Source organism: Diadema setosum, chromosome 20, assembly GCF_964275005.1.
Source record: "Diadema setosum chromosome 20, eeDiaSeto1, whole genome shotgun sequence".
NCBI lineage: Eukaryota > Metazoa > Echinodermata > Echinoidea > Diadematoida > Diadematidae > Diadema > Diadema setosum.
Window position 1 is genome coordinate 22,909,821 of NC_092704.1, and position 23,980 is coordinate 22,933,800.

The window sequence follows — 23,980 nt, forward strand, 5'->3', positions numbered from 1 at the left end:
CTCCACATCACAATAGGGCAACGAATAAGTTCAGATTGTCTTTATTCACTTACTGTTGTCATATCACTACCCTGATTAAATTTTGGCTAGTCCGCAAAAAAAAAAAAAAAAAAAAAAAAATTGACTAAACAAACATTACGACAGTATGCCTTAGTAATAGTATCGTCCAGCTTGTATACCAGCAGCACGATTATAAAGATTCTCGAGTACTACGTGTACTGAGCTACTGTACGCGATGTACATGTTTGTTGATGTACAGATCAGCAGTTGCCATCTTAACAAATTTAATTTGTAGAGGGAGACAAAGTGAAGAAACTCGCATCTGAACCTTCACCCCTCTGAATAATATCTTTCTTTCAATGCAAAAAAATTGTTGGGTATATTCAGTTGTTCTTTACTATAAAACATAGTCATGTGTTATTTTTCAGGCTTTTCATGTTATTTATTGGATTCTAAACATCTTAACTATTCCAGTTTCTTTTCCCCTGACTGATATCACAAAGTCTGCCATAACGATGTTCGCTAAACAGTTTACGTTCCATACGAAGAAATCATGTCTTTTAAAAGAGGAAAAAACAAAAACAAAACAAAAAACAAAAACGAACGAATGTTGATAGCCAAATAACTTCACAGTTCGTAGGTGAAGTTCCTTCAAACTTTCCAAAGTAATACGTAGTTTTGAGCGTGAAATTGTCAGGATTTTGCCGTCTAACCGGGTAGTGGCTGCATCACATACTCGTAGTGAATTTGTCTTGGCATACGAGGCCTTTCGTATATTTCTGTAAGTAATAGATCCCTTCCTATACACTTTGTAGTTCAGTAAACATTTAAAATACTCAATTAAGTACACAATAATAAACTGTTCGATATTTCTACTAACGGTCAAAAGAAAGGCTATAATTAGAATCACGATCTTTGTGCGATGACAACTCATGAGCTAGTTCTTCGATCGATATTTCCAGGCTATGTACACGCGGTTTATTCCAGTGCGCGCATTCTTTCGTCTGGCACCTTGGGTCTGGCACCTGGTTTTGTGGAAAATTTCCACAAGGAGGGGAGAAGGGTGGGGTGTCAAGTTTCTCGTAATGCCAGAGACTGCATACACAATCTCTTTCCCCTTTGCTGGCAATGAACGTCTAGATTTAACTTTACGAAGGTTGCTAGCACGTGGTTCTTTTTGTTGTGAGGAGTATGTTTTTTTTCCCCATCAATCATGGGCCGGAAGGGAAAGAAGTATGTTCAGCAAGCTGTCTTTTACACTCGCATTAGTAATAACTTATCATCACCATCACTCGGATCACTCAGCCTTTTTCTATAAACAGTCAGAAACATGACCAACATCATCATCAATCAAAGATTATTCCTCCCGTCTATATTTCTTTTCTGAATTATCCTCCACTGCTCGCTTTAATGATTAACAAAAAATCGTACCTACCACTGTTCGTTACTTTGAAAGTTTGCAATTTCCGAAGTCTCGTTATTCGAAAAAAAATAAAAGCAACAACAAAACTGTGTTGCTGTTTTGAAGATTCGTCAATTCAAAAACGAAGGAAGGTTTGGTTTTCTAAATGCTGTTAATCCGAAAACAAAACAAATTTTTGACCACGTTATTCGTTTTCAGATTAACGAACCGTATTTCCCATTTTCAGATTAACGAACCTTTGGAATGTCACAAAATGTTCGGATTAACAACCCCTAATACATTTTCAGATTACTATAGTAACAAACATGGAATTTGCGTTTTTCGGATACGGAAGAACGAACCATCGGAATATAAGTACACCTAGTATCATCATACATGACTCTTTTTGGAATAATAACCACCACGCAAAGAAATTAACAATGTCAAACTGAGAAACTGATTTCTTGCCTCAAAATTTTCCCTGATGCCGTCTATATATTTCTTTTCTGAATTACCCTTCCCCCTCCACTGCTCGACTGAAAAACAAACAAACAAAACAAAATATAAAGTTACAGTTCGTTACTTAGAGTTCGTTATTCCGAAGGCTAAGATTCGGAAGAATGAACCAACGGAATAAGTAGGGCTATGACTCTTTCCAGAATACAAACATCACGCAAAAAAATTAACGATATGAAACTGAGAATTTCACTTACTTGTATTTCTTGCCTCAAGATTTTCACTCCCTTCTATATTTATTTTCTGAACTACCCCCCCCCCATCCCCTAATCGACTGAAAAAAAAAATAAACATAGTTACAGTCATTCCGAAGGCTCGTAAATCCCAAATTGACGAAGGGGGAAAAAGTTTCGTTTTTTGAAGAATCGTCGACTCGAAAGCGAAACGGGGGTCGATATTCTCAACGTTGTTAAACACAAAAGATAAATGAATAATTAATAGATACATACATAAATAAATAAATAAATAAATAAATAAATTAATTAATTAATTTTCGTGCCGGATTAAGAGTTTTCAGACTAGGCACCTTCGGAATAATCCCACACACTGTTAGTTAGTTAAAAGTTGATGCCTATTTAGGTGGTCAAAACTTACGTTTGAAATGAGAAAATGGGAGCATTTGCAGACATTTAAAACATCCGACATTAACGTTTTAGCGCTATAAAGAGCCGAAAGTTTTCGTTATTCATTTCCGATTGTAAGAGCAATCACGCAACATTTACTAGTATTTTAGCACCTTACGGAGCCGAATATTACCGTTAATCATTTTCAAATGTAAAAGCAAACTACCGACATTCATTTTAGCGTCTTTAGGGAGCTGAATGTTATCCTTATTCATTTCCGAACGTGAAAGCAAACATCCGCTATCTATTTTAGCATCTAACTGAGCCGATTGATACTGTTAATCATTTCCAAATGTAAAACCAACAATCTCTTATTATTTTAGCATCGTATACGGAGCAGAATATTACTGGTATTCATTTCCAAATTTAAAAACAAACATCCGACATTTATTTCATTATCATACGGAGCCGAATGTTATTTGCTGCTGTCCACTTCCGAAAGTGAAATGAATCATCTGACAATATTATTTTAGCATCGTACGGAGCCGAATAGTAGGGCCTACTGTTGTTCATTTTTAACGTCAAGGCAGATATCAGACATTTACTTTCCCATCAAACGCAGCTGAATGTTACTGTTATTCATTTCGAAATGTAAAAGCAAATATCCAACATTTATTTGGCATCGTATGGAGCAGAATGTTACTTCTATTCACTTCCGAACGTAAAAGCAATCATCTGACATCTATTTCAGCATCTTCCGGAGCCGAATGTCATTGCTATTTACTTTCGAAAGTAAAAGCAAACATCCGACATTCATTTGATCATAGTACGGAAATGAATATTGTTGTTATTCATTTCCGAACGTCAAAGGGATCATTCGACATTTATTTTAGCATCCTCCGGAGCTGAATGTTATTGATATTTACTTTCGAACATTAAAGCAAACATCCGGCATTTATTTCACCATCACACAGAGTTGAATATTATTGGTATTCATTTCCAAACGTCAAAGGGATCATTCAACATTTACTTTAGCATCTTCCAGAGCTGAATGTTATCGCTAATTTACTTTCGAACGTTTAAGTAAACATCCGGCATTTATAGCGTCTTCCGAAGCTGAATGTTATTGCTATTTACTTTCAAACATAAAAGCAAACATCAGACAGTTATTTTATCATCGTACGGAGTTGAATATAATTAGGTGATACGCTATCAGCGTATCACCTATTGTGATTGTCAAAATCTCTCTTTATTTTTTTTTATTCTTCTTTCTTTCTGGACAATTTTGTGTCGTCAATATCTCAAGAATGACATTACGAAATAACATGACATTTTCAGTCAACATGTCTCATGACAAAATCTAGCCACAATAAGGTTTTCATGACAGTAACATATCTATGACGTCATCTAGGCGCCATTTTGTGATTTTCGGACCTTGTCACATGATCGATCATAACTTCATAACTAGATGTCATTTCTGTATCATTTTCGGTGGACATGAAGTTCAGGTCACGCTCTATCTTACTTTTTAACGCTAGTTACACAGGTCATCATTACGCGCGCGTAAGCGCGCGTCAAAATTTTAAAAGGCTCAAAACGACTTCCCAATAGGAAATCTCGAAGTTTCAGACAATTTTAAGCGTTTCACACATTTTCTCGCGTGCGCGTCCGTCCGCGCAATTTCGCGCGCAGAGCCCGTAAGCAACATGAAAATGCAATTTTTCTGACTGATTTGGATTCCTTATACCTTGAGTAACAATATCCATTGATTTCCGATCGATTTCGACCTATAACAAAGGAATGCACTGGCGTCAAAGTTGAAATTCCGCGTGCGCGTCTTTCTGCAAATATAGTGAAAAAACATGTCTTTGTTTATTTCGCCATAGCTCTTTAAATCGTCCGTTGACCCTATATTTCTATTGCATATTACAAAAGTATATGAATTGTAAATAGCATTCCAAGTATCAATATTGCCAGTAAAACGCGATGATGTCATCATATCGTCATTTTAAATAAAAAAAGTGGAATTGATTTTTTTGAGGTACTGTTTCAGACATTCATTTGCTCGTATCTCTGTTGTTTAAGCTCAGTATTATCCCAAATTCAGATATGTTGTACTTTGAACATTTGCCTCTCAAGTCCATGTGATGGTTTTGAAATATGATGACGTCATCATACTAGAAATTGTGATTAAAGGTAAAGACTCAAAATCAGACAAGTTTACGTGTTATGTCTATGGGAGGTGATTTTTTTTAAAACCATGCATTGACTTGACAACGTTTAAGCACCTTTACCTCATCTGATTTTGCTCCATTTCCTCTGAAACATACGTATGTTGTAGCTGAGACAATAAGACTTAGTAATCATGCATTTTATTTTTTCAAATCTCCTCATCAGGTCGATAATTTTGTAGTTTAAAACTGAAAATGAGAATGCAATCTGTACAGAACGATTCCCAATTTTTCTTTGCAACTGTATATTGGTCGAATCCACGCGGCCACTTGTGGGAAGTTGAATAGCGCCATCTCAGTCAGTACTGTCACGATAGTATTATCATACATTTAAGTTTCGCATAGGATCTTCAGGACAGCCGTGTGGCGTAATCGCTTAGCGCGTTGGGTGTTCATAACGCCATACCGAAAGGCGAGAAGTTCGACTCCCGCAGGAGTTTTCTCTTTCTTTCTTTTTCTTTTTTTTCGGCAGTTCAGCTTTACTCCGATGTCATTTATCGTATTATTTTATCAATTATATGTAACCCGTGAACACGGCTGCTCTATTTCCATTGTTTTGTATTGGAGTTTGGAGATTGGGTTTGCTTCATTAATTTTGTCACACTTAATGTTGTAAATTGCCCCTTGTTACAGTGTCCCGCTTGCCACCTTTCGTTGCTCTTTCCTTTTCTCTTCATTGGTTATTGTTATACTGTAACAGGATAGGTAGGAACATGTACGTTTAAATAACTTGCAGGAATGGGAGCTGAATTGATTAACTCTAGTCCAGGTGTATGGCGTCTCGCTCATCTCTTTGAAATTCCAGGTTGTTATTGTTTGACCCAATAACGGAGTTGTAGACAGGTTATGTTGCTATAGAGGTATCTTGTGCCACATGAGTGGAAAGCATCACTGTTTAGTAGTAGTAGTAATGAACTTTTTCATCTTGTAAATGGTATAAAGATTTAAGATAAATATATATATAATAAAAAAAATATTAAAGATACATTTCACATCCAATCTTCGGTACAGCCGTGTGGCTTCATAGTCGCTTATCGCGCTGCATGGTCATTATGCACTACCTTAGGACGAGATGTTCGAGACCCGCAGGACGCTATCATGTTTTTTTTCTCTCTCTCTCTTTCTTTGTTTTTCTTTTGGCAGTTCAGCTTTATTCCGATCGATGTCATTAATATCGTATTATCTTATCAATTATACTACCCCACGACACACAGTCACTCAAGTTCCTTTCTTTCTTTTTTTTTGTCGGAGGCTGGAGGTTGGATTTGCTTCATTTATCATACGTATTGTTTAAATTGCCCTTGGTACAGTGCCCCGCTTGCCACCTTTCCTTTTCTCTTTCCTTTTCTCTACGTTTGTTCCTGTTACACTGTCACAAGACAGGTCGGAAAATAATTCACATAACTCAACTGGAGCAGGAATGGCAACTGAATGAATTAACTCTAGGCCAGGTGTATGGCGTCTCGCTCATCTCTTTGAAATTCCAGGATGTTATTGTTTGACGCAATAACGGAGTTGTAGACAGGTTTTATGTTGCTATAGAGGTATCTTGTGCCACATGAGTAGAAGGCATCACTGTTTAGTAGTAGTAATGAACTTTTTCATGTCCCTCCATGTCAATTATAGTGTGGTTTAAAGGGGTTGTGTGTCTATCTGCCAAAGAAAAGGAAAAACTTATTTTCGTCATGGCTGTTTCTCTATACGTAGCCGTAGGTAATGAGTATTGTTGGTATCTGAGCAGTGAAGAACAGAGCATCAGGCTAAAATCCCCTTTAGTTCTACGCGCTAAGCGTTCAATTTGACATATCTTTCTTTATGTAGTCAATCCCTGCTAATGGAGTTACAGAATTATGTTATGACACGTTTCACTGAAAGTTTGTAAAGCAAAGTTTATGGACAAGGCAAGCAATTGTACATGAATAATACCTACCATTGATTTCAGAGGGAAATTATGGTATGCCTAAATGTAAGGGTATCATTGCTTTGGAATTGCTGAGACAATATGCTTGGCACGGGGGCTTCCACTTCTAATAACTGATCCCTTTGAAGATGTGTCGGTCACTGGTGATCGTCATGATTCATCTTTCACGTAGAAGCTTACGTTCCGCACTCTTGGTTCGAGAAGACTTACCATCATACTTCAAATTGTTATTAAAGGTAAAGACTCAAAATCAGACAAGTTTACGTGTTATGTCTATGGGAGGTGATTTTTTTTTAATGTGCATTGACTTGACAACGTTTAAGCACCTTTATCTCAGCTGATTTTGCTCCATTTCCTCTGTAACTTAAGTATGTGGTAACTGAGACAATAAGCTGCAGTAATCATGCATTTTATTCTTTGAAATCTCCTCATCACTTTGACAATTTTGCAGTTTAAAACTGAAAATGAGAATGGAATGTGGACAAAACGATTCCTGATTCATCTTTCACATACATAAGTTTACGTTCCTCCTAGTTTCTCGTCGAGACGTATGGCCGAGTGGTTTAAGGCGACGTCTCAGAGACGTGAGGTTGCACACGTGCGGGTTCGAACCCCACAAGATCACGAAACAAAATACTTAGCTATTTTACTTTTTTTCTTCAGTTTTGTATTACATATTCGTCCAAGTAGAAATCACATTCGTATATAAACGCACCTATACACACACACAGACACACACACACACCATATCCCTCTTTGTGTTGGAGACCATATTGCTTCGACTGCTGCAAAATTTTGCAGGCTGACTTTGTCAAACCGATCATAGTATGTAATGACGACGACGGAGGTGTTGTACTTTGAACAATTGTCTTTCAAGACCATGTCATTGTTTTGTGCTTTGATGACGTCATCACACTGAAAATTGTGATTAAAGGCAAGGTATCAAAACCAGCCGATTATAGGTTTTATGTTTACGGCACGTATTTTTCCCAAGTTGCCAGAAATGGCATAGCGACATCAGTAGTTACAAGGCCGCATTTCCGTCTAGCAATGCAATACATGTTCACGCGGCCACGTTGGTTGAGTGGGCATTGAATTTTCTCCCTGTAATATCTATACATTTCTTTTTTGCCTTACCATTTCCGTGGATGTCCCGTGGCCGAGAGGTTAGAGAAACGGTTTTGTATGCACGCTCAATATAACTTTAATGTGCCTATATCACATTCTTTTCTTTGTCGATCACAGATGACCGACATCTGATGACCCCAAGCGTATCACCTAACTCGTCAGTCTGACGAGTTTCATATCTCGTTATTATTCATTTCCGAACATCAAAGCAAACATCAAACATCAATTTTAATGAATCAATGTTACTGTTATTCATTTCGAAATTTAAAAGCAGACATCCAACATTTTAGCATCGTATGGAGCAGAATATTACTGCTATTCGCTTCCGAACGTAAAAGCAATCATGTGATAGTTTATTTTAGCATCTTCTGGAGCCGAATGTTGCTATTTACTTTCGAAAGTGAAAGCAAACATGCGGCGTTTATTTTATCATCGTACGGAGTTGAATATTATTGTTAATCATTTCCGAAAGTCAAAGCAAACATTCGACATTTATTTCAGCATCTTCCGGAGCCAAATGTTATCCTTATGCATTTCCGATCGCAAAATCAAATATCTGACATCAATTTTAGCACCGTATGGAGCTGAATCTTACTGTTATTCATTTCCAAAAGTATAAACAAACATCCGACGTTTATTTTAGTATCATACGAATATTACCATTATTCATTTCCAAAATTAGAATGAAACATCTGACATTAATTTTAGCATCTTGCGGAGCCGATTGTTGCCGCTGTTCATTTCCAAAAGTAAAGGCAAACATCTGACTTTTTCCTACGGGAGAAATAGGACGACTTCGTAATACACTGTATTCATTTCTTGAGTCACTTGACAGATAAAAAAAGATCTCACCTCATGCATGCAAAATTTTACATGTATGGAGCTGCCTAATTAAGGCATACATTCGCGTATGAGTGCACTAGACCTACATGTGTTTTCATAAACCATCTTCGATCGCTGCTTTCAAAGTGTTCTCCGTTCAGTGAGATCACACCCCATAATTACGTCTTCTTTTCACCATCTTATAGCCAAACGAAACGCAAATCAACTCATAATCAATGTTGAGACAAAGGAAAGCGTCTGGACACGTCGCTCATCGTCGGGCTATCACGAGCATCATTTGTAATCAGGAGAGGTGCGTCTGAACACGTCGCTCGCTATTCAATTTGAGCACTGGCCGTGACCATTCAGAAATCTCGCTACATCTCAAGCGCCGTGTCCCGAAACGTCGGCACTATAATAAAACGAACACTTGCGTGAGCGGAGGTCACGCAACATAGAAATAATCAACAGCTTCTTTTGAGGGTGTCGGCAAGTGTCAGCAAGCGTCGGCAAGCGTCGCGGTATCATCAAAATGATGGCGCGTAATGCTTGGACCGACGCTTAGCGACGGAGTAAAAACATACTGCGACGCACTTCATTGTTCTCGCAAGAAGTCCCCGTCGCTGAGTGTCGCTCTCCGTCGCTCGCAGTCCCTAGTTTACCAGGTGCGCCTTATAAAGTGGGTGTTCCTGATCTCTGCCAATTACAAGCACATGCTGCTGGAAATTTGTCACAGGCATGCGCAGTTGCTCACACAGGAAGGGTAAGCCAGAAGCCAAGAAGAGACCCCTAACTCAGCTGGTACACATTGCACGAACATATGAATAGCAAGGATAAGCTTCATTCTTTTGTGCTACAGGCTTTTGTGCCACAAATATAAACAAATAATAAAACGACTTCCCACATAATGACACAGTGACACAGCCCAAAATATCATGATAGGAGGATTAAACACCTTAAATTTGCTTTACATTTAGACATATGATTATAGACAATCACAAAAGCATGATGATACACAGGATGGTAAATAAATGGATTTTTTTTTTTTAAATCCTGAAGTAGTAACGAGCTGCTCTATTAACCTGAACCTCAAAAACACTTTTCAATACTTGACATCCAGTTTGCACACTAGTTAATGCTACATTGGGCAAACCTCGGGCAAGCTTTGAGGTTGTCACAAAGAACCATCGTCACAAAGGCGCCCATAAAATTTGAATACATTGTATGTTGGTAAACCAGTCTATTATGAATTTTGTCAGGGTCAACCTACCGAGCACAGGTCACGGTAGGGCATCTTCTGGAAGCGAGAGTCGGTGGGACCACTGACCAGCTGGACATAGCCCAGGACAATCTGGAAGGCTGTGTTGTGGATAGCACTGGTGAAGTGCATGTGCAGCTGGTCCATAGCTATCTGCATGGGACAATAAGGAGGGAATGGCATGAAAAGGAAAACTATATGATTATGAATTTATAATTAGTTTCCATTTATTACAAAATTATAATTGCTCCTTCTTTATCCCTTTGTATTCTATTCCAAATAGCAATAGAACAGAATTTGCAAATGTATTTCAGACAAAGTTTCACTCAGAGGTTTTGATTAAATTGGCTCATTCCAATTATTAAAACCAACAAAAACAACTGACAGAAATGTGGATGAGACAACCAAATCAAGTACCACTACATCTTTGTTTAAAGTTCATGGTATGAAAGAGAAGTTAATACATGGAGAAGTAATAGCAACTAGAAATGTCGCTATGGCAACTGGTATGCCTCCGTCATAATGCATAGTTCTCCTAATAGGTCTGTAGTACATGTGGACAATGTGTGATTACATTTTCACAAAATTGGCAAATTAAAATGACAAGTTTGTCACAAATGTGTTGAATGTTCATCTTCCTTGATCTTGGTTTAATTGGATGAATAGGAGAGCATGTATTTGGAGATTTAGGAACTTTAACTTGACTTTGATCCATTCATAAGTTTATGCACTGAGTAATTTTCAAGGTATGGAGACAAAGTGCAATTTCTGTATTGAATAGTAAATTGTTGCCATTTTCATCTGGCCTTTGACCCTAAAAATCACTGTCAGACAGAACATGCATAAATATGTAGTAAGTTTCAAGATAACTTGAACCATTTCCTAGATATGGAGGAAACAGTTAGTTCAGCACTTTCACTTGATCTTTGACCTTTTGACCTTTGAGCCAAAAAAAAAAAAAGAAAAAAAAATTAACAGAGAATCTCTATTGGGTTATACATGCATACACCCAGTGCAAAAAAAAAAAATAATCCTGCTGGCATTGCATAAATATGAGGGAAATAGTAAAATTTTGAAGTGTTGCCCTTGACCTTTGACCCCTGACCTTTGACCCCATGAACCCTAGATTCTCTAGATAATCACTGCCAGTCAGTACATGTATATATATACTATGTTCCATGAAGAAACCTTGAACAATTTCCAAGGCACAGAGAAAAAAGTGAAATTTTAGTATTTTTACTTGACCTTTTGACCTTTGACCTTTGACCTCATGACCCAAACTTTCACCAGAGAATCTTAATTGGGTAATACATGTATACACTAAGTTTCAAGAAAATATCTTCAGGCAATGCATAGATATGGAAATAGTGAAATTTTATGTATTTGACCTTTGACCTTGAGCATGTGCACCCAAAAGTTGATAGGCACAATTTAACCACCTAATACACATACATATCAAGTTTCATTAGGAAATCTCACAAGGTTTTTTAGTTATGCTTGCCACAAAATTCATTACGGACGGACGGAAGGACGGACGGAAGGACGGACGGACGGACAACCCGAAAACATAATGCCTCCGGCACCACTTCGCGGCGGAGGCATAAAAAACAATGATTAAACACTGAAAATCTGCGGGGAAAGAATGGACTTGTAGAGTGGAATCATCTTACATGTGTCTTGCCAAGGAGACGGTATGCAGCCTGTAACTTCTCGTAGTGCCTGATGTCAAAGCTGTTACAAGTCTTGGCCAGTGCGTGATCAAGTTGTTCCTGTCATGAGAGACGAGTATATAAAGCAATCATCAAATAAGTAGACATTCATATGAATGTACTCAACAACAAAGTGAGAAGCTTTGTCTCCATGAATAGAAATCAAAACTGCACACACAGAATGCTAAAGAGAAATTCAATCATACAGCTGCAAATATTCTCTCAATAAGCAGACGTAACAGTAGCCCTACATTAGCTGGTGTAACAGTACCTTTACATTAACTGATGTAACAATGCCTTTACATTAGATAGTGTAACAGTACCTTTACATTAGAAAGTGTAACAGTACCTTCACATTAGCTGGTGTAACAGTACCTTTACATTAGCTAGTGTAACAGACTGCATTATGACTTGCTTTATGCAGCTGACAATGAAGCAATGAAAGCCTGTACGCAAGCATCTTCATGACTGACGTCTTGGAGTCCCGTCCAAAGGACAAGACGATGATATTAATAACGGGTCTTGCCTACAGGTCACAATTTCTGCTGCGAGCAATCTCCAACCAGGGACCTTAGAATTGATTGGTTAAAGTCATGTCTACTGAGCCTTTCAAGCTCTGTCATGTTTACATTTCAACTGGTTAAGTGGAAAAAGTATGAAGCGCTATTTTCAAATGTACACATTTTTTGTTCAATGTGCACTTATCATCAAAAAGGATAAAAAATAGTTCCTCTTACCTCTATAGTTTCTAATGTATCCTGAAGTTTCGAGCTGAGTTCACTGTAGCAAGGTGATATTCACAGAGAAGTGTTAATCACATGAGATTTATGAAAAGTCCTCGTAAAAATGTTTGAAGGGCACATCTAATTATGGCATGCACAATCAACCACTCCAATCCAGAAACATTTTGAGCCACATTCTTTTGTCACTTTATCATGCTTTAAAACAATCATTTTATTTGTTGTTCATGCACTCTATTATCACCAGTTATTCTTTCTTTTTTTTAATGAACATCACTTATCTATATGTATTAAAGGTCACATTACCAACTCCTGCCAAGGTCAAAAGTACACTTTATCCTCCACTGTAATGCTATTGTAAGGTCATGAATTCCATAAAAGTCTATTGAAGATTTGATGTTGAGTTGGGAGGAAATGAGTGGAGTACTGCAATTTTCCCCAACACACACACACACACACACACACACACACACACACACACACACACACAATCTTGGGGAGTCATGGGATTTTTTTTTTTTTACTATTTTATGTCCATCTGGGAATAATCACTGCAACTTCAAGTTATCTTTAACAGTTATCTTTTTTTTTTAAGGCCAAAAATTATACAGTATGTCATAACACTGCAAGTTTGGTCTTTGAATGGATTTGTAGCATAGAACATAATTGTGTCATCTTTCAAAATCACTTTGGATGGGGAGAAAAACTTGGCAACAATTCAAGAAGTTTCATCCCATTTCTATCACTAACAAGTCATTCACTTAAAAAGCTACAAACTAAAGCTACAAACTACCACAAAAAGATATCCAGGAAAACTCACCTGATACAGGTGTAATGACGAAATGTGCTCGCTGCTCGTTGGCATTCCTGACAGAGTTGTATGGCCCCTGGGTAGTCCTCCTCCTACACATACAAGTATTCATAGTATGAATAAACACCTATACAGAACTAGACATGGTAGCATCAACAACCTGCTTTCTACATTTCTACATGAATATGATGTCAACAGGTATTTAACTGTCTCATCTCTTTTTGTTGACACAAGAAGTATATTCACACCATGACTAATTGCTACAAAGAGCAGAGAATCTCTCAAGGAATTGACAGTTGGCAAGTATCGTAACAAAACCAAAATCTCTAACAGGACACACCTACTGTCTAAATGCACACATAAACACACATGCATGGGACAGTGTACACTGTGCACATTTGACACTTTTGATTTACACTAATAGGGGAAAATAATGTAGGTCTCAGGGTAGGAGGAAGACTATCCTGCTACGCTCATTCCCATTGATAAGCCAATTTGCTACATAAGCAACAGTATTTGCGAACAGGTCCTTAATTGTGCGAGTTGCACTGCCTACAAATAATCTACCCCAAAGAGGTTACCAGGAAATCAGCATCTATTAGCTAGAGACATGAATCTATTCCTTTTGCGTATTCGATTTCTTTCATGCTTTTGACAAAATTGCAGCTTAGTATACATACAATTTTTGTATGGGCTAGTTCAAGGAGATTGGGAACTTGGTCACGGGAGGGCTCCTGCCTTTAATACAGACACTATGATATTGGAACTATCCTTACCTCCATCAGCTCTCGCAGCCGTATATCCGTTCTTTGCTGGAAGCGAATGATGAAAGAATGAATAATTGGATACATTTCATCACAACGTAGTACTGCAAAATACAAAATGATATTTACATATTACATAATTGAATAGCAGTCCTAAAATACAGAAAAACAGAACAGAGATATTATGATTTTTGCACAGTGCCTTTATAGCAAAGCATCATAAGCACACTGACATGATACATATTTCATCGCAAGAAATTGTGATGCAGAATTAGTCTGCTATTCACGGCAAAGATTTCTTCACATGTACCAGAGTCTTGATGGTATGGAGTGACTTGAGGAGTGCTAGGAGTTGCTGCTTCTTCCTGTGGTTCTTGAGAATCCTCAGGCTGGCGACGGTGAATCCCTGCTTCGTCATCGACAGCTGCCTACAAGTCGTAGAGGGAAGCAGACAACATGACGTCATCCAACATCATTATTTTTCAGTTCAGCTTTAAAGGTTGTATAGCCTTTTTGGCAAACTAAATTTTGCATGTTTGAAGAATAGTGTCTCCCGACTTCATGTGTGAAATTTTACGGTAATACACCTCAAGAGTTTTAAACAAAGAAATGAAAAACTAAACCCCATGTCACTCAAGAATACCTTCCTGTGTTTTTGCACCAAGAATAACAGTACTAACAAAAGTATTGTTTCCCTCTTCATCATAAAGAAGTTTCCAGTTTTACTTTTCTGAGGGAAGGTCTGAACTACCTATCTCTACAATATACCAGCTTATACAAGGAATTGTAACTTCCAGGATTGCAAAAGGGACTCATGAACTTAGAGAGATTTGCACTCAAGCATCACTTCCTTGACTTGTAAACATTTTTAATACCTGCATATATGTGACCCGCTACAACAAAAAGGTCCTAAAGTCGCGCACGGTCGAAGCCGTGAAAATCGAGTTTGAAGTCAGAGCATTAAAATTGGTCAAAACTTACGATTTTTTTATTTTGATATGTTATTGGAGTCTAACATGTCTTCTATCATCTGTCGAAATTTTGAAGCAAAATGGTGAAAGGAAAGACCAAAAAATAGCGTTTTTCTGAGCCATGTTTTTTGGCGTTTCAACGAAGCAGAAACTGGTTCGAAAATTTGGATTGAGCGCCACAGATAGGTTCCGCCCCTAACAACGACCAGAGTGATCTCATTGGTCAGTTTGCTGCTTGCTGCTAACCGAAGCGTGAAGCTCGCACACTGCCCAGTCGACTGGTGCGTGCAAGCGGGGTGCGCTATGCTCAGCCGCTTCTCACATCCTGGTCACTGATTGGTTGGTGAGGAGACCGCCGACGCTGATGTGCTTGAATGAACTCTTCGGGGGTTGCTAGGGCTTACCTTCTATTGTCCAGAGGTGAAAACTGACTTGCGTGTGTTGATCGTGATTGCGTCGAAAGGAAGACTTTTAGGGCGCTTTTCTCGAAACAGTGATTTTCCAGATGTCTCGACGTGCTCTCTTTTAAACATCGATATCTCCGCAGCCGATTATTTTTATACAATGTGTTATATATCAAATTAAAGCAGAAAGATTAGGGGATTATACCATGCAATTTTCAAATAATCGACCTCTCCCGACTTTAGGATCATTTTGTTGTAGCGGGTCACATATATACAGACATATATATATATATATATATATATATATATACATGTATATATATGTATATATATATATATATACATGTATATATATGTATATATATATATATATATATATATATATATAGATAGATAGATAGATAGAGTCAAACCTGTCTATAGCGGCCACCCAAGGGAAACAGAAAAGGTGGCCGCTATAGACAGGTAATCCAACTTTGTGTGCATTGCTGACATGTACATGTATGTGTGTACGTATGCACACACCGTGTGTTTCATGTCGGTGTATATGTAATTGTTGCACAGTAGTGTGTGTATTGTTGTGAATAAAGCTTAACACTAGTGCATTATCATGACTGAATTAGGGATGAATGCAGCGGTGGCAATCACTGAACGTTGCCCACATGGCTACAAAGTAGAAAAACACGCTGAATTATCGGCTCAGCTACGGCTTCATTGGGTTTTTGGCCGCTATAGACAGGGTAAAATCTACCGCAGGAAACAAAATTTGTGGCCGCTGGCCGTGTTAGACAGGTGGCCGCTATACACAGGGTCTTTAACAGGGATTTTCTCTCGGGGGGATTTTTCAGTGGCCGCTATAGACAGGTGGTCGCTATAGACAGGTGGCCGCTAAGGCAGGTTTGACTGTATAGATATATAAAACACTATTTCCCATAAAGGGGAAATGCGGAATAAATGATAGTTGGGGGAATTTTGATAAAAAACATAATTTAATATTCAGAAAAAAAAATGCAAATATTGCCCTTTTTTTAGAAAAAGCAGATATACATGTACCTACATTCCCCCATGACCCGTTTTCTATGCACATCCAATATATACACCCATTTTTTTTTTTTTTTTTTTGCATCGCTGACAATCTCCCCTAAATTGTATAGATGGTACAGTCCTCAATCTACACAGTCTACTCAGTGCTGATACTGAGAGAACAATTGTTCTCTCAGTATCAACACTTCAGAAAGAGCAAATCACTCGAAAATTTGTGTGCTGATATAAACTGTTGGTGAAAATAGCATGAACTTTGTTTCAGTTTTGTTTTTGATATTATCACGCCAACACATTGACAACTTACTCAATAGATATATATGTATATATATATATATATATACATATACATGAAAGCCATCACTTTCCCTGCAGACTGCAGAAGTAATATTTTTAGGGTCCATTATTTGAGTATATATGCACTTGCACAAAAGTGATCAACTTGTCTGGACAGTGGCTTTGCAACTGTCACCATGCAACAGCATATGCATATACCAGAAAATTTAAGACCCAGGCTTTGCTGCTTCTGTGTGTGGACTTTAGGCCTAGCACACATTAAAACACATACAGTATGAACAGATATACATAATCATTTGATTGAATGCCTCCTGAAGTTCACACAATTCATCGTTAGACTACTGTTCGTGTGAATGTCTCAGCACATAATCAACAAGCAAACATGAAATCATACATCACACTTAAAACTGGAAAAAGCTGCTAAAATATCTCTGACAAATCAAAATAGTTTTGCGACAATCCTACCTCCGTCCGTTCTTGCAGATGACATTTGCTTTCTGCAGGGAAGACTGTAGCTCCATTACTCTCTGTAACTCCTGTGGACAATGGCAATAAAAAAAAAAAAAGTTTTAGAACTGTGTAATTTGTTTGTTTGACTTCAGACTCAAGCCAGAAAAGCTATACTGACAGAAATTTGTTGCAACAGTCCCTGACTAAATTTCTGCTTTCTACCAAATGTTTGATAATCAGTGTTTGAAGGCAGTCAGTTTAGGAATAATCACAGCTTAAATAATCAGAGTATCAACATAAACAAAATTAGAAATCATGTATATGAATGGGTAACAATGTGTTGTGTTGAAATTGGTGACACTCGTATTATTGACGAGTTGACATACTTGTTAATGTTGCCTTTTTTTTAGTTTCTGACATTGTTAAAGTTTGTTGTATTTTCCATTGAAAAAGTAACTGCATACATAAACCATAACTGATGACTCATTTTTAGTGTACACATAGTTTATGACAACTATATCTTAAAAAATCTAGAGTTGCATAATTGTTAACTTGAATCATCACTGAATAATCCTTTTTAAGCCATTTGTGTAATTTTGTGAATGAATGCCTATAGATACAATACCATGGCTGTAATTCACAATAGGTAGTTTAAATTTAGTACATGGATTATACAAATATTGACTGCACACCAGACATCTGACACTGAATGCAAGCTGACTAACATTTGTGTCTATTTTGTGCTTGTTTCCGCACATGGACTAAATCAATCAAAGGATTTAATTTAGCTATCTTTGTGATTCCTGGCCTATATGCTTTTATTATTTTGCTTCTTGAAGTTAATAACAACTGCTTAACAACTCATATATTTTGTTCATGTAATTAAGAAAAGAACTAGAAATGTCGCTTTGGCGACTGGTATGCCTCCGCCATAATGCATGATTTTCCCAATAGGTCTAGATAGTACATGTGGACACTGTGTGATTACATTTTCACAAAATTGGCAAAATATTGGAATGACAAGTTTGTCACAAATGTGTTGAATGTTCACCTTCCTTGACGTAGGTTTAACTGGATGAATAGGAGAGCATGTATCTAGGGATTTAAGGACTTTAACTTGACTTTGATCCATTCATACATTTAGGCATTGAGTAATTTTCAAGGTACAGGTGTGGAGAAAAAGTGCAATTTCTGAATTGAATAGTAAATTGTTACCATTTTCATCTGGCCCTTGACCCTAAAATTCATAAGATAATTACTTTCAGGTAGAACATGCATAATATGTACTAAGTTTCAAGGTAACTTGAGCCACTTCCGAGATATGGAGGAAAAAGTTAGTTCAGCACTTTCACTTGATCTTTGACCTTTTGACCTTTGAGGCAAAAAGAGAAAAAAAAAAAACTTTCCAGAGAATTTCTATTAGGTTGGACACGCATACACCAAGTGTAAAAAAATAACCCTGCTGGCATTGCATAAATATGAGGGTAATAGTAAAATTTTGAAGTCTTGCACTTGACCTTTGACCCCATGAACCCTACATTCTCTAGATAATCACTTCCAGTCAGTACATGTATATACTATGTTCCATGAAGATACCTTGAACAATTTTCCAAGGTATGGAGAAAAAAAAGAAGTTTTAATATTTCTACTTGACCTTTTGACCTTTGACCTTTGACCTCATGACCCAAACTTTCACCAGAGAATCTTAATTGGGTAATACATGTGTACACTAAGTTTCAAGAAAATATCTTCAGGCATTCAATAGATATGGTGGAAATAGTGAAATTTTATGTATTTCACCCTGACCTTTTGACCTTTGACCTTTGACCTCATGACCCAAACTTTCACCAGAGAATCTTAATTGGGTAATACATGTATACACTAAGTTTCAAGAAAATCTCTTCAGGCATTCAATAGGTATGGTGGAAATAGTGAAATTTTATGTATTTGACCTTGACCTTTTGACCTTTGACCTTGAGCATGTGCACCCAAAAGTTGATAGGCACAACTTCACCCCCTAATACACATACATGCCAAGTTTCATTAGGATACCTCAACAGGTTTCGATAGTTACCTTGTCCACAAAATTCATTACGGACGGACGGAAGGACGGACGGACGGACGGACGGACGGACAACCCGAAAACATACATGTAATGCCTCCGGCACCACTTCGTGGCGGAGGCATAAAAATAGCCCCATGGCTAACTTACTTTGGTATAGGCAGACTGATTTTCCAACACGACATCAGACACCTTCTTGGATACCTTGAAACGTAAAACAGATTCAATGAAAGGAGATAATTACTTATGAAAGGCACAACAAGCACAATGACAGGATAGAAAAGACTGCTAAGTACTATATAGCTTGTTGTCCTACTTTGTAAAAGCATGTGGTCTTGTGGTACCTGTATATCAAAATAAATATGTGAGACTGAGTCTGGAAAAAAAGAAGAAGAAGAAGAAAATAAACAATCAGGACAATGTAACGTCAGATGATCAGACCTTTGACTGATATCAAATTCACATATTAAAATTTTCAAGATGGAGTACATCTTTCTGCACTATCAATATCATGCTTTGTTTCAGACATCTTGAAGTTGCATCACTTTTAAAGTGAATATACACAGTCATTGCATCTTAATGTTGACTTCAATAAGAAGAACACAACTACACAGCAGCGGCATAGCAGCCGAAATTTCATCAATATTTGCCATCAAATGAGGAAGTTATGGATTATTCATTAAAATTTCCTACATTTTACCAGAGAGTGACTTTATTTACAGTCCTGTACGCAAAATAGAAGAGGTGATAATGTCATGGCCTCACAAACGTACCATTTACTTGCACAAAAATTTCTACGAATATCCATGACATGCATTCATGGGGGAAAATTATATCTTTCATATTCCACTGCTTTGGAGCTGTAATAAGATAGCATTTATACAGTAATAACAAATGGGAGATAGTAGCTGACTCATTGACAAAAAGAATGATTTTTATATGTAAACACCAAGGCGTAAGTGTTGAGGTGATGACATCATCCACTCTAATTTGCATAAGTGATTGCATCCTGTACATCACTATTTTGCTGAACTTCAAACCTCATCAGCTTCCTTATTTTTTTCATTATGGTTTATGAAACCGTTACTGTTTCGTTTGTGGAACCATCATTTCTTCATGAAATCAAATTGAACATGAAGCTGACATCCCTTTTGAGAGAAAATAATAATTATGTCCATGCTTTCAGATATCTAATCTTTACTATTGTAGCCTTCATCATTTCTCCCACAAGAGCTCCCCAGGCTGAACCCGCTTGATCCACTACATATGACTTGCTACTTACCGCTTGCAGCTGACGTCTGAGCTTGTTTCTGTCTTCATCAATCTGAGACAGGTCCAACTGATCTGAACTGGCAAGTTTCTGGAGATAAAAGTATGCAACCGATGAATTACTTGATGTCTATATACTGAGACTGTTCTGGCATACATTCTCTTTATGCACAGGAAAGGCAGTCATCAATATCAGACTTTAAAGGGATTGTACAGTTTTGGTTGAGACCTAATTTCAGGTTTCTAACATTTCTTGGTGAGATAATGAGAAACCTCTTATGAAATATGAAAAAGCGTGTAATTCTGTGAGGAATTCAACGTTTATTTGATGAAAATTGGTTTTGAAATGGCTGAGATATCAAAAAAAGAGCAATTCTAATAAACTGTGGACCCACACTTAATTACCATCGGTTTGTTTTACTTTGTTTTTGGATGTTTCAGTCATTCCAAACCCGATTTTCATCAAATAAACTTTGAATTCCTCTTAAAATGGTATGCTCTGTACTATATCATAAGTGTTTTCTTGGTATTTCGCAAAAAGTTAAAAGCCCAATTCTCATCTCCACCAATACTGTACCATCCCTTTAACAACAATGACTCTATCAATAATTGATTTCATATACAATGCCTTTTTATTTTGTGTTATTAAAAGCATCTAAAAAAATCTTGTAACTTTGGTTACGAAACATTCTTTTTATATTGTACTAAATGCATTATCATACACGGAGAATCAAAAAATGAAATGAAGTATTATCCCTGCAATATAGTATTCTTGACTCAAAATATCTTGCTTCATTTGGCTTTTGATGTGTGAAATGAGAAGCTAAAAAAGAAAAAAAAAATTGGACAGTTTTTAAGTCTTAAGAAATATTACACATTAAACTTGATCTTTCCGTGTCTCCAAAAATAAAAATAAAAATAAAAGGGCAATAAGTAGAGGACATCTTCCAGGGTTTGATTTGAAAGGTCAAAGGTCAAATTTACCTGCAATTCATAGTCGCTACTGTCAAAGGACTCCCCAGTGAAGTACTCTTCCTCAATACTGGCTATTACCTGTGTTTCAAACAAAAAGATAATGCTGCTAGAACATGCTAACACAGAGTCAAAATAAAGAAGAGCAAAGTAGATTTTGCACACTACATATGTTCCTGTAAATCTTCAAAACTTCAGATGGTATTGATGATTCAATCTCTATCTTTCTTAAAATCAGAAGTCACACCATGAGTTGTCATGTGCTAGTCATTAGGTTCAGACGTGTTTCTGGAAGGGCTTCTGTCACTCATTTTCTCCCGCCATTTTTCATGTGTCATCATCGGTGCTAACAGCATGCAGAATACCTCTTATTTCACAAGCCATGTCGGAAATTCCAAAAACATATAAGCTACGAACTCCCAAATATCTGACAAAATTGTCAAAATCAAGAAAAAAACAAAAAACAAACAGGGAACAGTAATGCAGAGGGATCTTTTACAAACAAGCATAAGAACTATGATGCTTCCACCTCAACCAGTGCTACAACCAGTGCCCTCATCCATTATCAAGCAAAATTGAAAACCTTAAAAAAAAAAAGGCATCGCTGGAACTGTACAAAAGAAAGCAAAATCTTATCTGAGATTGGATTTCTGAAAAACAGAACAACATCATTACCACTGACAGTACCATTACTACTATCATTATCATGAATGCTTTAAATAGCTACAACTGAACTGCTGGACTTCTATGCAATACTAAGAATACAGTCTAAACATTATGCCATTTCACATGTGAAATACCACATCACAAATATGGTACCACTAAAAGTGAATTGTCCAATGCTCCAGTGACAAGAACATACCTCAGCTTCTTCCACTGGATCATTAGAAAATTCTCTGTCCTCCTGAAGAAGATAAGAAATAAAGAGGCAATATGATTTTTTTTTTAAATTTTGTTAATTAACAGAAAACTCCAACATTATTTCTTCTCAACAATGCATGTTTAGAAAACAGTGTTATATGATACCTGACACATATTGATAAAAATTACTATAATAATAAATATGATAAATCTACAAGTAGCAGTGAAAAAAAAAGCTGATAATTCAAGAGATGATTACATCACCATTCTCCTGGATCATATTTTGTATGTTTACTTTCCCTTCTTGGAACAATCACACATGTATATTCTTTTATGATAATTCAGCATCATCATTATCATTATCATTATCATTATCATTATCATCATTACATTTCTACTTCTTCTTCTTCTTCTTCTTCTTCTTCTTCGGTATATTCTTTTATGATAATTCAGCATCATCATTATCATTATCATTATCATTATCATTATCATTATTACATTTCTACTTCTTCTTCTTCTTCTTCTTCTTATTATTATTATTATTATTATCATTATTATTATTATTATTATTATCATTATTATTATTATTATTATTATTATTATTATTATTATTATTATTATTATTATTATTATTATTACTACTACTACTATCATTATTATTATTAACATTTTCCCTTATTATTATTATTATTATTATTATTATTATTATTATTATTATTATTATTACTACTACTACTACTACTATCATTATTATTATTAACATTTTCCCTTTTTTTCAAGTCCAAACCCCATGATTTTATTTTTGTTGCAAATTTCCTTTGATCCTCAAGAAGTATTTAATGCATTATGCATCAAATGTGTGCATTGCTGTATACATGTACACACACACACAATCAAACATTGTATCATGTTGATAGCCACACAAAATGTATTTTGATAGGACTGAAATATACAAAACACAATGTCACCACAAACAAAATTACAACAACAAAAAACCAGAAAAAAAAAGAATGCCATAGAATGAAACATTTAAAGCCAGACCTTAGTGTAGACTTTCTGTACAGGAGCAGCCGGAGGCGGAGGTTCATCTTCTGTAGGGCTCGTCTCCTCAAAACTAGCACTACTACCACTGGCCTGATAGCAAGAGAAAGAGCAAGGTTCTAAATTAGACACAAAAACATTTGGGAAAAATATCACTGTAACATGTAAGAGTACAAGGATGAAAACTTCGTTCTCCTCATCAATCCTCCTTTCTCCTTCTTTTCTTCTCTGCATCCTCCTCAGGGACAAGTGACAGTGGTTAGTGACAAGTGATCAGGCAGACAAATCCTAACATGCAACTGGAACTTGTTGTAAGATTTAAACCTCAGCTCTATACCTTTGGCTTTAATTACAAGTAGAATGGTCATGAAACCAGACAGTCTACATAAAGATTGAACATGCTCACAACCCTGGCCTGTGGGTGCTGTGAAATACAAATGTACACTGTAGTTATTGGGATGGACAACATTTCAATTCATAACATCATGCCCAGCCCAACTTGTGCCATTCTGTCAGTCTGTGTTGGCATTTTATATGCATTTGTACAGCCTCCCCTAAGCCCTCCCTATTGCTTTGTTTTGTTTGTTCCGTTTTTGTTTTGTTTTTGTTTTTTTCTCCAACTGTGGTGTGTGGATAAACTTCATGCTTTTAGAAGAGGAAATACACAATGCATCTTCACTGAGTATTATACCCAGGGTCAACAAATACAAGTATCTGGGAGTCACCATATCTAAGGACCTCCAATGA

At 36.7% G+C, this 23,980-nt stretch overlaps 1 protein-coding gene across 1 annotated transcript in view; it reads right to left on the reverse strand.

Moving 5' to 3' along the window:
* LOC140243515 (syndetin-like) overlaps positions 1–23,980 on the reverse strand; it is a 52,242-nt gene that overhangs the window by 26,401 nt on the left and 1,861 nt on the right. The window contains exons 2-13 of the mRNA XM_072323186.1: positions 23,234–23,326; positions 22,194–22,235; positions 21,344–21,412; positions 20,373–20,450; positions 19,241–19,294; positions 17,044–17,114; positions 14,176–14,293; positions 13,878–13,913; positions 13,111–13,193; positions 12,288–12,330; positions 11,512–11,610; positions 9,854–9,994 (exon numbers count right to left, since the gene is read on the reverse strand). Coding sequence (XP_072179287.1) covers positions 9,854–9,994; positions 11,512–11,610; positions 12,288–12,330; positions 13,111–13,193; positions 13,878–13,913; positions 14,176–14,293; positions 17,044–17,114; positions 19,241–19,294; positions 20,373–20,450; positions 21,344–21,412; positions 22,194–22,235; positions 23,234–23,326 — 927 coding nt within the window. The remainder of the gene's footprint in view (positions 1–9,853; positions 9,995–11,511; positions 11,611–12,287; positions 12,331–13,110; positions 13,194–13,877; positions 13,914–14,175; positions 14,294–17,043; positions 17,115–19,240; positions 19,295–20,372; positions 20,451–21,343; positions 21,413–22,193; positions 22,236–23,233; positions 23,327–23,980) is intronic.